General features: G+C 42.2%; 1 protein-coding gene across 1 annotated transcript in view; it reads right to left on the bottom strand.

Moving 5' to 3' along the window:
- Positions 1 to 12,445, bottom strand: part of LRRK1 (leucine-rich repeat kinase 1) — a 161,444-nt gene that overhangs the window by 21,065 nt on the left and 127,934 nt on the right. Inside the window, exons 21-22 of the mRNA XM_011965266.1 lie at positions 3,127 to 3,298; positions 636 to 799 (exon numbers count right to left, since the gene is read on the bottom strand). Coding sequence (XP_011820656.1) covers positions 636 to 799; positions 3,127 to 3,298 — 336 coding nt within the window. The remainder of the gene's footprint in view (positions 1 to 635; positions 800 to 3,126; positions 3,299 to 12,445) is intronic.

Below are 12,445 nucleotides of genomic sequence, written 5' to 3'. Positions count from 1 at the left end.
ATCAAGCCCTCTGTAAAGTTGCCTCGCTTTTTCCCTTCTTCTCCTCTCACAGAGCTGAAGACTATTTTGCAAAGTTCATTGTAAATATTAAAATAGTCTTGGGTGGTTATCATTGGTTACACCTCTTGAGCTCAGTTTGGGTCTCAGGCTCTCAAGAAAAAAAAAAAAAAAAAAAAAAGAATAAATGGCACAGGGAGCTGTGTTCCGTGTCTGGTTATGGGCAGTGCAGAGGGAGGCTGAGGAGTCTCAGTGCCCCCTGCCCCCAGCCTGGCTCCTCACAGAACAAGGGGACGGGCAGGATGGCTGCAAGGTCACATGGTAACCTGAATAACTGTGGGAGGTGCCTGAGGCTCTCCTGAGCTCAATGGCCACCACGTCCCTCAAGTCCTGAGCTGTGGCCGCCACATCTGCCTTTGCCTTTCCCATCCTGCAAGGGGGACTCAGCAGGGGTGAGGAGCCCCGAGCCTCTGGGACACTCATGGGAGGGCCTCACATTTCTAGCAAGCTGCCATGGCAAGCCGCTCTCACGAGCAAAATTCTGGACACCAAGAGGATGAAGCATCCTGCTGACGTGGCCCCGGGGTGGCTGCTGTGGCACCTGCTGGCCCGGTAGGTGAACTTCCAGGTGTTCCTACCTGAGGTAGCCCCCATCAAAAGTGACCAGGAGCCCTTCCTGCCAATAGATGGTCTGATTTCTTTTCACTCTGAATGTGCTACAGCGATTTCTCTGGTTTCCTGTAAAACTGTAAATGGCGACTTTCCTGTTCCTGCTTTTAGTATTCTTCTTGTTTTCAAAAAGCTGAAAGACAGAGAAAAGACCCTGCTTAAGTATTCCGGGCTCCTCGCTGGTCCTGGGCAGAGCTCTGCGGAGGCCGGGCTGGGCCCCATCTTGATAAATGACCCGCATCTTTCCCACCCTCTCCTCCCACGCTGCTCATCCCTGCTGCCAAATTGAACATTACATTATCTGACAGGGTTTCTAGGGTATTCTGGAAACGGTTTTTTCCAAAGAATTGAAAAATAGGCTTTCCTTTAAAAATTTTTCTCTTTCTGACTTTACAAGCAAATATTCATATTAGAAAATGCAGAAAATACAGAAAAATGTAAGAGGGCAAACAAAACACCCATTTAACACCAAGCAGAGAGATCATTCAGATTTTGGTATATGTTATTCCAGGATTTTTTTTTCTATCTCCATATATGTGTAAAAAACAGCTGAAGCCATATTGGATTTCTAATTTCATATACATTAAAAAACCTCACTTTTCCTATGTCATTAAAAACACACATAAAATTCATTTTTCTAAAGTTTAATATTCTATTAAGCATAGTAATTTCCTGGACCACTCTCTTCTGGAAGTGTAAGTTGGTGCCAATCTTTTGCTCCTTCAAAACCACCGTGAGTTACATGAGAAAGGCACAGAGCTTTCTCTGATTGAAAACGGTATCCTTAGTTTAGATGTTTACCAGTCGGATTATCGGTCGAAGGGTCTGAATATTTTAAAGTTCTGGATGCATCCTGAGGAATCGCTTTTTGAATGACGAGACTGTCCTGTGCACCGACTACCAGTGTGCATGGGGCAGCTTCGTGCCCCGGGGCTGGGGATTATGGCTCAGCTCTTTGCTAATGTGATGGATGAAAAGTGGCATCTCACTGCTGCTTGAATTTGCATGCCTTTGATGAGTGATGAGGCTGAACTTTTGTCCTGTCACCCATCTGAATTTCAATAGGACTTCTTTCCTAACTTCAAGTGAGGGATGCTGCTGCCCGGAAGGGCGCCCAGGCCTCCAGGTCCAGCTGGGCCCCGCTTGTGAGCTCAGCCTCCCACGACGTTAGTGCTCCATGACCCTCCTCTGAGAACACAGCGGGACACAGAGTTCAAAGGGAGGGCAGAGGAATGGAAAAGTAGGAGCACCAGCGCCTGCGCCCACTCCTTCAATCAGCGCACCCTTCTGGCACTATAAACCAGTCTCCCTCCGCGCTAACACAGGCTGCTACTGTCACGATGGACTTTAAGGATTTTGCATTGATCTTTCTTACCATTTCAGTGAAAATGGGGAGATCAAAGAACACTTTTATAGAGCTAAGAACTTATAATTCAATAAGGGCTTTCTAATTAGAATGTAGCAACACTAAACTCATACGGAGTTTAATGTCAAGGATTTGACAGTCAGGGATTATGCCAGAGGTTTGCAAAACCAGAAGTGTGTCAGAATCCCTGGGAGGGGTTGTGAAAACCAGTGTGGGGTTCCGTCTGGAGTTTCTCATGCAGCGGGTTTGAGGTGGGGCCTGAGAACTTGCGTTCCTCACATATTCCCAGGTGAGGCTGATTTTGCTGGTATAGGAACCCCACTTTGAAAAACACCACTGTAGCAAATATTGCTTCCATGTTCCCGCCTTGCATGAAATGAATGTTGCCTGACAGCTGGGACTCCTTCCCATAACCTCAGGTAGACCCACAGAAGCTAACTCCTTGGGCTGGGTCTCCAATGTTACTGGAGTCATGTAAAGTTCTGCACAAGTGGTTCTCAAACTGGACTGCACAGGGAACTCACCTGGGAGCCTTAAAGATACCAAAGAGGAATCACTTTTTCAAACAATGCCACACTCAGATTCTGATTCGCTCGGTCTGGAGTGTGGTCTGTGTCTTTTAGAATTTACTCCACGTGAGCCTAGTGTGCAGCCAAGATGGCAAAACTGTGCTTCTAACTCACGGTTCTCCAAGTGTGGCTGCTGGGCCAGTGGCATCCCCTCGGGGAATGGATAGAAATGCAAATTCTTGGCCTCAGTCCACACTTACTGAATCAGAACCTCTTGGGTGGGGCCCACCAAACCCTGTTCTAACAAACTCCAGGTGGTTTTGAGGTGGGCTAACATTTAGAACCACTGTTTATAAAGGGTGTGTTCTGTCTAAGGAGGGTGCTGATTTGGAACTCACAGGATGGCTTAAATGGGTTGGCCAGCAGCCCACGCCACACCTGCCCCATGGCACTACATTGGTGGCATGGCTCTGGGAGAAGGGTCTCCAGGCAGGGCCCCCCGGCAAACGGCATTCCCCTCCCCCAAGGGTACAACTGTAGGTGCCTCTCGGGCATCTGCCTATGCAGAAACCGCAGCTATAATACCTGCAAGTCCATCTCCGCCAGACTGATCAGCATCCGTGCTATAAACCTTTGCCAGAAGCCAACAGGAACGAAGCTCATCTTGAATACCCTTTGAATGGTGTTGGCTGTGGGGTGCCGCATGCCGTGGGTGTCCAGGCCAGGTTTAGATGGAAGGAGATGGGGCAGGAGGTAGCTGAAACACACCAAGGGGGACTGGTGAACAGCGGGGCCCAAGCTCCACTGCAGTGCCCCGACCCCAGCAGATGGCCTGGTCTGGGGACAGGCTGTGCTGAAACACCTCAGGCTGCTGGGTTCCTTCCTCCCAGGGCCTTTGGAATTCTGTTATTAGTAAGAGAAGGGTGGTTTATATGCTGAGAATAAATACTCCACAGGAAAATGAAGACTGGTCATATTAATATGTCTACTATGGTTTCTAAGATAGAGACTAGAATAAGGCTAAGGGAAGACATGAAAACATCTGTGGTCCTAAAAATGTCAGACAGCAAATGGGACTCAATTCTCTATAAATGGGGTTGCAGTTGGGGAATCACTTAACATCAACTTTGGTTGATGAAGGAAAAACAAATACAGCTGCAAGGTTTCAAGGACAATGCAGATATTAGGGTCAGAGTAACATTTTTGGCCTTCAAAGCTATTTATTGCTCTTGGCCACTTGACACGACGTAATTGTCTTAAAAGCTAGAATGAGCCTGATTTGTGCGAAAGAGGGATGTTTTATGAGAACATTCTTGGTCATCATAAAAATGCTGCATTATTGTGTCAGCAAGGCCTTCATGTCTGTCGTCATCTTAAAACAGCTGAAACCTGGGAGGTCCCTCCAAAAGTGTGCCAGAAAACCAGCAATAGCTGCATGCTGTGGGGCTGCGGGGGCAGGCACCAGACAGGCACAGGACGGCCCCCTGGGTGTGCAGATGCTGGACTCTTTCCCAGTAAAGGTTTTGCCTTCAGTTCTTCTAATCTTAAAATAAACCGATTTCGGTACAATAAATGTCCTTAGAACTTTCTGGAAGAGACTCCCTAAACTATAAGAAAATTCAATGACAGCCCATGGCCCAAGCATAGAGGCGCAAGTCTCAGCTCTGACATACACGCTCTGACACATGGGTATACAATGGGAGGAGAAAGGATCCCCTCTTGGCAGGGCTGGTGAAGGTAGACAGGGGCTGTGCAGATGACGCGGCAGACACAGGTGGTGAAGCAGGAGGCTTTTTCAGCCTCGCAGGTCTTGGGTGAAAGGACATTCCCAACCTCTTGCTAGATGCCTCTTCATCAGAGTGTCCTTCACATCTGAACATTCCTTGCTTCTCTATCTGCTCAGTGTTTGTTCCCCATACAGGAGGCCCTGGGCCGTTCCTGCTGTTTCTTTCTGCGTTTTCTACTTCATCTCATGCATCCTGGGTCTCTCACACGGCCCTCTTACAGTGGCAGTGCCCCATGGCTTTCCTGCTGCTCTCCTTGTTGGAGTGTGCTTAGAGAGGGCGGGGAGCATTCTCTGTCCCCAGGCGCCCCAGCATGACGTGCGGTGGCACACAGAAGAGGTGCTCCGTGATGTTTTTGGTATGAATCTTGGGAACACAAGGTTGATTTAACATTTGAAAATCAGTCAACATATTCATGTAACAGAAAAATAACTGAAGAAAAAAATTGGCTCAATGGAGGCAGAACAGGCATTTTTTGGGGACAAAATTCAGTGTCCATTTATGATAAAAACTTTCAGCAAACTGGGAATAAAAGGGAACTTCCTCAATGTGATAAAGTTTCCACGGATAACAAAGTTCTGTAGAAAACACCACACTTGAAAGACTGAATGCTTTCCCCTGAGATCACACATAATGATGTCTTCTCTCATCCCTTCTATTTAAGCCTTCGCTAGAGATCCAAGCCAATGCAATCAGGCAAAAAGAGCAAAAAAATATGCGAAGATTAGAATGAAAAAAGTAAAACTGTCTTTTTTTTCAAAAAAAGAAGCATACTTAGAAAATCCTGAAAAATCTACTGGAGCTAATAGGTGAATTTAGCAAGGTTTTTGGATATAAGGTAAATATTTAAAAATAAATTCTATTTCTGTATACCAGCAACAACAACAAAAAAAAGGAAATCAAATTAGAAGATATGTCATTTACCTATCTTGGAGAACATAAATTATGTAGACACAAATTTAACAAAAGACGCAGAAAATCTGAATGCTGAAAACAAACCATTATTGAGAGAAACTTTTTAAAAACCAAAATAAATGAAGAGATATACCATGTTCATATTGGAAGATCCAATATTTCTAAGATGTCAGCTCTCTTTGGTCTATAGATTCAATGTAATCTCCATAAAAATCACAACAGTTTTTTTTTTGTGGTAGAAACAGACAAGCTGATTCTAAAATTTAAATGAAAATGCAAAGGATCTAGAATAATCCAAAATAATCTTGAAACAGAAGAACAAAATTAGAGGGTGTCATGTGCTGAATAATGAGCCCCAAAATATCCAGGTTCTAAACCCTAGAACTGTGACTGTTACCTTACATGGAAATAGAGACTTTGTAGATGTGATTAAGTTACGGACTTTGAAATGGGGGAGAGATCCCAGATTATCTGGGTGGGCCTTAAGTGCAGCCACAGGTGTCCTTAAAGGATAGGGGGAAGAGAGAGACTTGCACAGAAGAAGGCAAGATGGTCACTGGAGCAGGGTGCCATGCTGCTGGGAGGGGCGGCTTCAAGATGGCTGACTAGAGGCATTTCAGACTTGCCTCCGACACTGAGAAGAGGCAAAATAGTGAGTAGATAATCGCACTTTGAATAGATCATCCAAGAGGGAACACTGGAATTTGATAGAAAAGTGACAGGAAATACCTAAGGCAAGGAAGGAGATGGAAGTAAGGCAGCCTGCTAGGCTGAGAGCTGAGAGAGATTCCCTAATGTGGGGAAAAGGTAAGTGAGAGATCCCCAGTGGTCCACATTCCTACTCTGGACTCCTGAAATCCAAGGCACAGGAGAGCCCCTCGCCCTTTGTGGGCCCTGAAGCTAACTGATGGGAGATTGTGCAATGGCACTGCTCCGAGGGTGCTCGCTCTAAGTCTCACACTCTCTGAGACCTGAGCAGCCACACTAAGGAGGCATTTTATTTACATTTTAATTTTTAATTTCAATAGGGCTTTGGGGAACAGGTGGTGTTTAGTTACATGATAAAGTTCTTTAGCGGTGATTTCTTAGATTTTGGGGGTCCCATCACCCGAGCAGTGTACACTGTACCCAATGTATAGTTTTTTTATCTCTCATCCCCTCCCACCCTTTCCCCCAAGTCCCCGAAGTCTATTGTATTATTCTTATGCCTTTGCATCCTCATAGCTTAATTTCCACTTATAACTTAGAACATACAATGTTTAGTTTTCCATTCCTGAGTTACTTCACTTAGAATAATGGTCTCTAATTCATCCAGGTTGCTGCAATTGCCATTATTTTATTCCTTTATATGGTTGAGTAGTATTCTATGGTATATATATAGCACAATTTTTTAAATCCAATTGTTGATTGATGCACATTTGGGCTGGTTCCATATTTTTGCAATTATGAATTGTGCTGTTATAAACATATGTGTGCAAGTATCTTTTTTACATAATGACTTCTTTTCCTCTGGGTAGATAGCCAGTAGTGAGATTGCTGGATCAAATGGTAATCTACTTTTAGTTCTTTAAGAAATCTATAAGGAGCCTTTTGTTGTTGTTGTTGTTGTTATTGTTTATTTTATTTTATTTTTTTTGAGATGGAGTCTCGCTCTGTCACCCAGGCTGGAGTGTAGTGGCGTGATCTCGGCTCACTGCAAACTCCACCTCCCAGGTTCACGCCATTCTCCTGCCTCAGCCTCCCGAGTAGCTGGGACTACAGGTGCCCACCACCACGCCCGGCTAATTTTTTGTATTTTTAGTAGAGATGGGGTTTCACTGTGTTAGCTAGGATGGTCTCGATCTCTTGACCTTGTGATCTCCTGCCTCGGCCTACCAAAATGCTGGGATTACAGGCATAAGCCACCGCACCTGGCCTACAAGGAGCCATTTTACAGCCCTGTCCCCAACTGACTGTGTACTGTCCTGGAGCCCAGAGGTGCTGGGGCTGAGGTGCAAGAGAAATGTGGGCTGCTACCCCTGGGGCTGAGGTGTGAGTGAAGCATAGGCTACCACCTTAAGGGCTAAGGTGTGCGTGACTATTCCCCACCCACCGGCCTAATCTGTTGCCACTGAAGGTGCCCCACCCTCCCCAGTGGCAGGGCAGCAGTGTGACCACTGATGTCCCCAGCCTGAGCATTCCATTGCTGGCCTGGGGATCACTCCACTCCTGCCTACCATGGCTGGTACCTGTACACACCATTGAGGGGCCTGAAAACAAGCCCACCTGGCCTGGCTTCATGTCCCCTGGCCCCTGTGCCAGAGCACATGGACTAGGGCTGAGGGACTGCCCAACTCAGTCCACCATCAGTGGTACCTGAACACTTCTCCTGAGGGCCAAAGGTTGGGCCTACCAACTCTGCTGTTACCACTACAGCTGGTACCTGCTTGCACGTGTCACCCATGGCCCTATGCACAAGCCCAACCAGCCCATTGCAGCCACTGCCCATACAAGTGTGCACTGCTTGGGACCTACAGGGTTTTCCAGCCACTCCCACTGCCATTACCCACACCATGCCAGCTGCCTAGGGACCCAAGAATCCACCCACCTACTGGCTCACTGATACCACTACCAACATCCAAGTAAGCCTCCTGGAAGCCCAAGAATAGGCCTGCCTGGACCCTCTAACACTGGTGCCAGTGTGTACCACCCTGGGGTCCAATGACAGACATGCCTGCTGCCACCACTGGGGCCCAAAGACTGACCCAACTGGCATCCCTGTCTCCAGCAAAACTTCCCCACAAGCTCCACTAACAATGGCACTGTAAATCACTGAGGAAATCACAGATACCACTGACATTGTTTATAGCCAAAGAAATCATACAGATTACACTACCGCATCTATGTAGAATGAAAGTCAAAGTGCCCTACTGAACCAACACCATAGATGCATCTTCGGGAGAAAGTTCTCCCCTATGAAAGCAAATTCAAATACTGGAAGAAGTAACTCTTACACCAGATGCACAGTCATCAATGTAAGGACACAGGAAACATGAAAAAGCAAGGACATACAACACTTCCAAAGGAAAACAATAATTCTCCAGCCATACAACTCAATCAAGAACAAATTTATAAAATCCTGGAAAAATAATTAAAAATTCTGATACTAAAGGAGCTCAGTGAGATAGAAGAGAATTCTGAAAAATAATACAAAGAAATCAGAAAAACAATGCAGGTTGCAAATGAAAAATTTACCAAAGAGATAGATATTAATATCATTTTAAAAAACCAAATGGAAATTCTGGGACTGAAGAATTCATTGAGTGAAATATAAAATACATTCAAAAGCTTTGATAATAGGCTAGATCTAGCAGAATCACAATCTCAGAACTTGAAGACAGGTCTTATGAAATAACAGAGTTAGACAAAAATAAAGAAAAATGAAGAAAATAATGAGTAAAGCCTTTGTGATATATGGGACACCATAAAGCAACCAAGTGTTTAAATTACTGGAGTCCCAGAAGGTGAAGAAAGAATGAAAGGGTTAGGAAAACCTGTTTAACAAAATAAGAGATGAAAACTTCCTAAGTCTAGCAGGGTATTTAGATATCCAGATACAGGAGGCTCTGAGATCCCCAAACAGAGATAATGCAAAAAGGTCTTCTCCATGGCACATTACAGTCAAACTGTCTAAAGTCAAAAAGAGAATTCTAAAAACAGCAATAGAAAAGAATCTAGTCACCTAAGAGACCCCATTAGACTAATCGCAGATTTCTCAGCAGAAACCTTATATCACTAACAGACTGGCCCTACAAGAACTGCTCAAGGGATCCTTAACCTGGAAGCAAAAAGAAAAATCACATTTAACATCATGAAAACATACAAAAGTATAAAAATCACTGGTAAAGCAAACACACAAATGAGGAAGAGAAAGGACTCAAATGGTACTACCACAGAAAACCACCAAACCACAGAGATAAGCAATAAGAGACAAATAAAGGAATAAAGAATACATAAAAACAACCAGAAAATAATTAACAATAGGACAAGAACAAAACCTCATATATTAATAATTACCTTGAATGTAAATGGATTAAATTCTCCACTTAAAAGGTGTACACTGGCTGAATGGATTAAAAAACATAATTCAATTATATGCTACCAATAAGAAACTCACTTTACCTGTAAAGACACATACAGACTGAAAGTAAAGCATTGCAAAAAGATGTTCCATGCAAATGGTAGCCAAAAGCAAGCAGACATCACTATACTTACATCAGACAAAACAGACTTTAAGTCAAAAACAGTAAAAAGACAAAGAAGGTCATTAGATAATGACAAAGGGATCAATCCAACAAGAGAATATAACAATATCAATATATATGCAGCCAACACTGGAGCACCCAGATTCATAAAGCAAATATTGCTAGATCTAAAGAGAGAGATAGATTCCAATACTGTAATATTATGGCACTTAAACACACCACTCTCAGCATTAGACAGATCATCTAGACAGAAACTCATCAAAAAAAGTTGGATTTAAATGACTTGAGACCAAAAGGAGCTTACAGACATTTACAAACCAAACCTAAAATCAGCAGAAGGAAAGAAATCACATAATAAATAAGGGTCGGAGGAGAAATAAAATGGAATACAGACTTAAAAAACAATACAAAGGATCAATGAAATGAAAAGTCGATTCTTCAAAAAGATAAACAAAATTGATAAATCACTAGCTAGAGTAACCAAGAAGAGAAAAGACCCAAATAACCAAAATTGGTAATGAAAAAGGAGACATTATAACTGATACCACAGAAATACAAAAGATACTCAGAGACTATTATGAAGAATTGTATGTTAACAAACTGGAAATCCTAGGGAAAAAAAAAACAACGGCAAATTTCTAGAAACATAAAAATTTACCCAAACTGAATCAGGAATAAAAAGTAAACCTAAACAGAATAATGGATTCTAAAATTCATATGGAACCAAACAAGAGATTGAATAGCTAAAGCAATCCTAAGCAAAAAGAACAAAGCTGGAGGAATCATAGTATCTGACTTCAAAATATACTACAAAGCTATAGTAACTGAAACAGCATGATAACAGTATAAAAATAGACACATAGACTCATGGAACAAAATAGAGAACCCAGAAATAAATCCACATATTTACAGTCAACTGATTCTCAACAAAGGTGCCAAGAACATACAGTGGAGAAAATATACCCTCTTCAATAAATGGTGCTGGGAAAATTGGATATCCTTAAGGAGAAGAATGGAACTAGACCGCTATCTCTCACCACATACAAAAATTAACTCAAAACGGATTAAAGACTTAAATTTAAGACCCAAAACTATAAACTACTAGAAGAAAACAGGGAAAGCACTTTAGGACATTGGTCTGGGCAAAGGTTTTATGGCTAAGACCTCGAAAACACAAATGACTAAAACAAAAATAGACAAATGGTACTATGTTAAACGAAATGGCTTCTTCACTGCATAGGAAACAATGAGCAGAGTGAAGAGACCTATTGAATGAGAGAAAATATTTGCAAAGTATTCATCCAACAAGGAACTAATATCCACAATTTACAAGAAATTCAAACAACTCAATAAAACCCAATTAATCTCATTAAACAGGGCAAAGAATATGAATAGATGTTTTTCAAAAGAAGACATATGAATGGCCAAGAGGTATATGAAAAATGCTCAACACCACAAATCATCAGGGAAATGCAAATCAAAAGCACAATGAGATATCATATAACCCCAGTTGAATGGCTACTATTAGAAAACCAAAAAATAACAGATGCTGGTGAGGATGCAGAGAAAAGAAAACTCTTATACGCTGTTGGCTATAATGTAAATTAGTACAGCCACTGTGAAAAACAATATGGTGATTTCTCAAAAAACTAAAAATAGAACTACCATAAAATCCAGCCATCCCAGTAGTGGATATTTATACAAAGGAAAAGAAATCAGGTATTAAAGGGATACCTGGATTCCCTTATCTATTGCAGCACTATTCACAATAGCAAAGATAAGGAACCAATCTAAGTGTTCATCAATGGACAAATGGATAAAGAAAGGTCCATATACACAATGGAATACTACTTGGCCATAAAAAAGAATGAAATCATGTCATTTGCAGCAACATGGATGAAACTGGAAGTCATTACATTAAATGAAATAAACCAGGCAAAGAAAGACAAATGCTGCATGCTCCCACTCGTATGTGGGAGCTAAAAAGCCTGATCTCATGAAGATAGAAAACAGAATGACAGATACCAGAAGCTAGGAAGGGTGTGACAGTGGGAGGGAGAGATGAAGAGAGGTTGGTGAATGGGTACAGACATACAGTTAGAAGTAAGTTCTAATGGCCAATAGCAGACTAGGATGACTATAGTTAGCAAGAATATATTGTATATTTCAAAGTAGTTAGAAGCCAGGTCTTGAAATGATACCAACACATAGAAAGGATAAATACTCAAGGTGATGAATACCCCAAATACCCCAAATGATCAAATACTTGATCATTCCACATTCTATGCATGTATAAACAACTCACATGTACCCCATAAATGTGTAAAATATTACATATCGATAAAAGAAATGTGAGCTAAGAAATGCAGCTCTAGAGACTGGAAAAGATAAGAAAATGGATTTTCTTCTTGAGCCTCCAAAGGCATGATCCTGCTGACCCCTTGACTTTGGACCAGGGAAACTTATTTTGGACTTCTGGCCACCAGAACTGTAAGGGAAAAAATGTGTGTTGTTTTAAGATGCCACATTCATGGTATCTTACAGCAATTACAGGAAACTAATACAAAAGGTTCATGCAACCTGATTTCAAGTTCTTACTCTAAAGCTACAATAATCAGTAGAGTTTGGCACTGGCATAAGGATAGGCACATATATTAGTGGAACAAAATAGAGTCCTGAAATAAGCCCACACAACTGATTTTTGATAAAGAAATCAAGGTAATTCAATGGGGGAAAGGAAAGTCTTTTCAACAAATGGTTCTGGAACAACGGGATAATATACAGGAAAAAATGGACCTCAACCCCTACTTCACCCCATATACAGAAATTAATTTGACATAGATTATAGACCTGGAAGTAAAAGCTAAACTACAAACCTTCTAGAAGAAAAATATAGAAAGATTGTCAAGATCATAGCATAAGCAAATATTTCTTAAAGATGACACAAAAAGCAATAATCAC

The sequence above is a fragment of the Mandrillus leucophaeus genome, unplaced genomic scaffold, assembly GCF_000951045.1.
Source record: "Mandrillus leucophaeus isolate KB7577 unplaced genomic scaffold, Mleu.le_1.0 Scaffold719, whole genome shotgun sequence".
Classification (NCBI taxonomy): domain Eukaryota; kingdom Metazoa; phylum Chordata; class Mammalia; order Primates; family Cercopithecidae; genus Mandrillus; species Mandrillus leucophaeus.
Note: the sequence above shows the minus strand (reverse complement) of the source record. Positions and strands in the feature narration are given on the sequence as shown.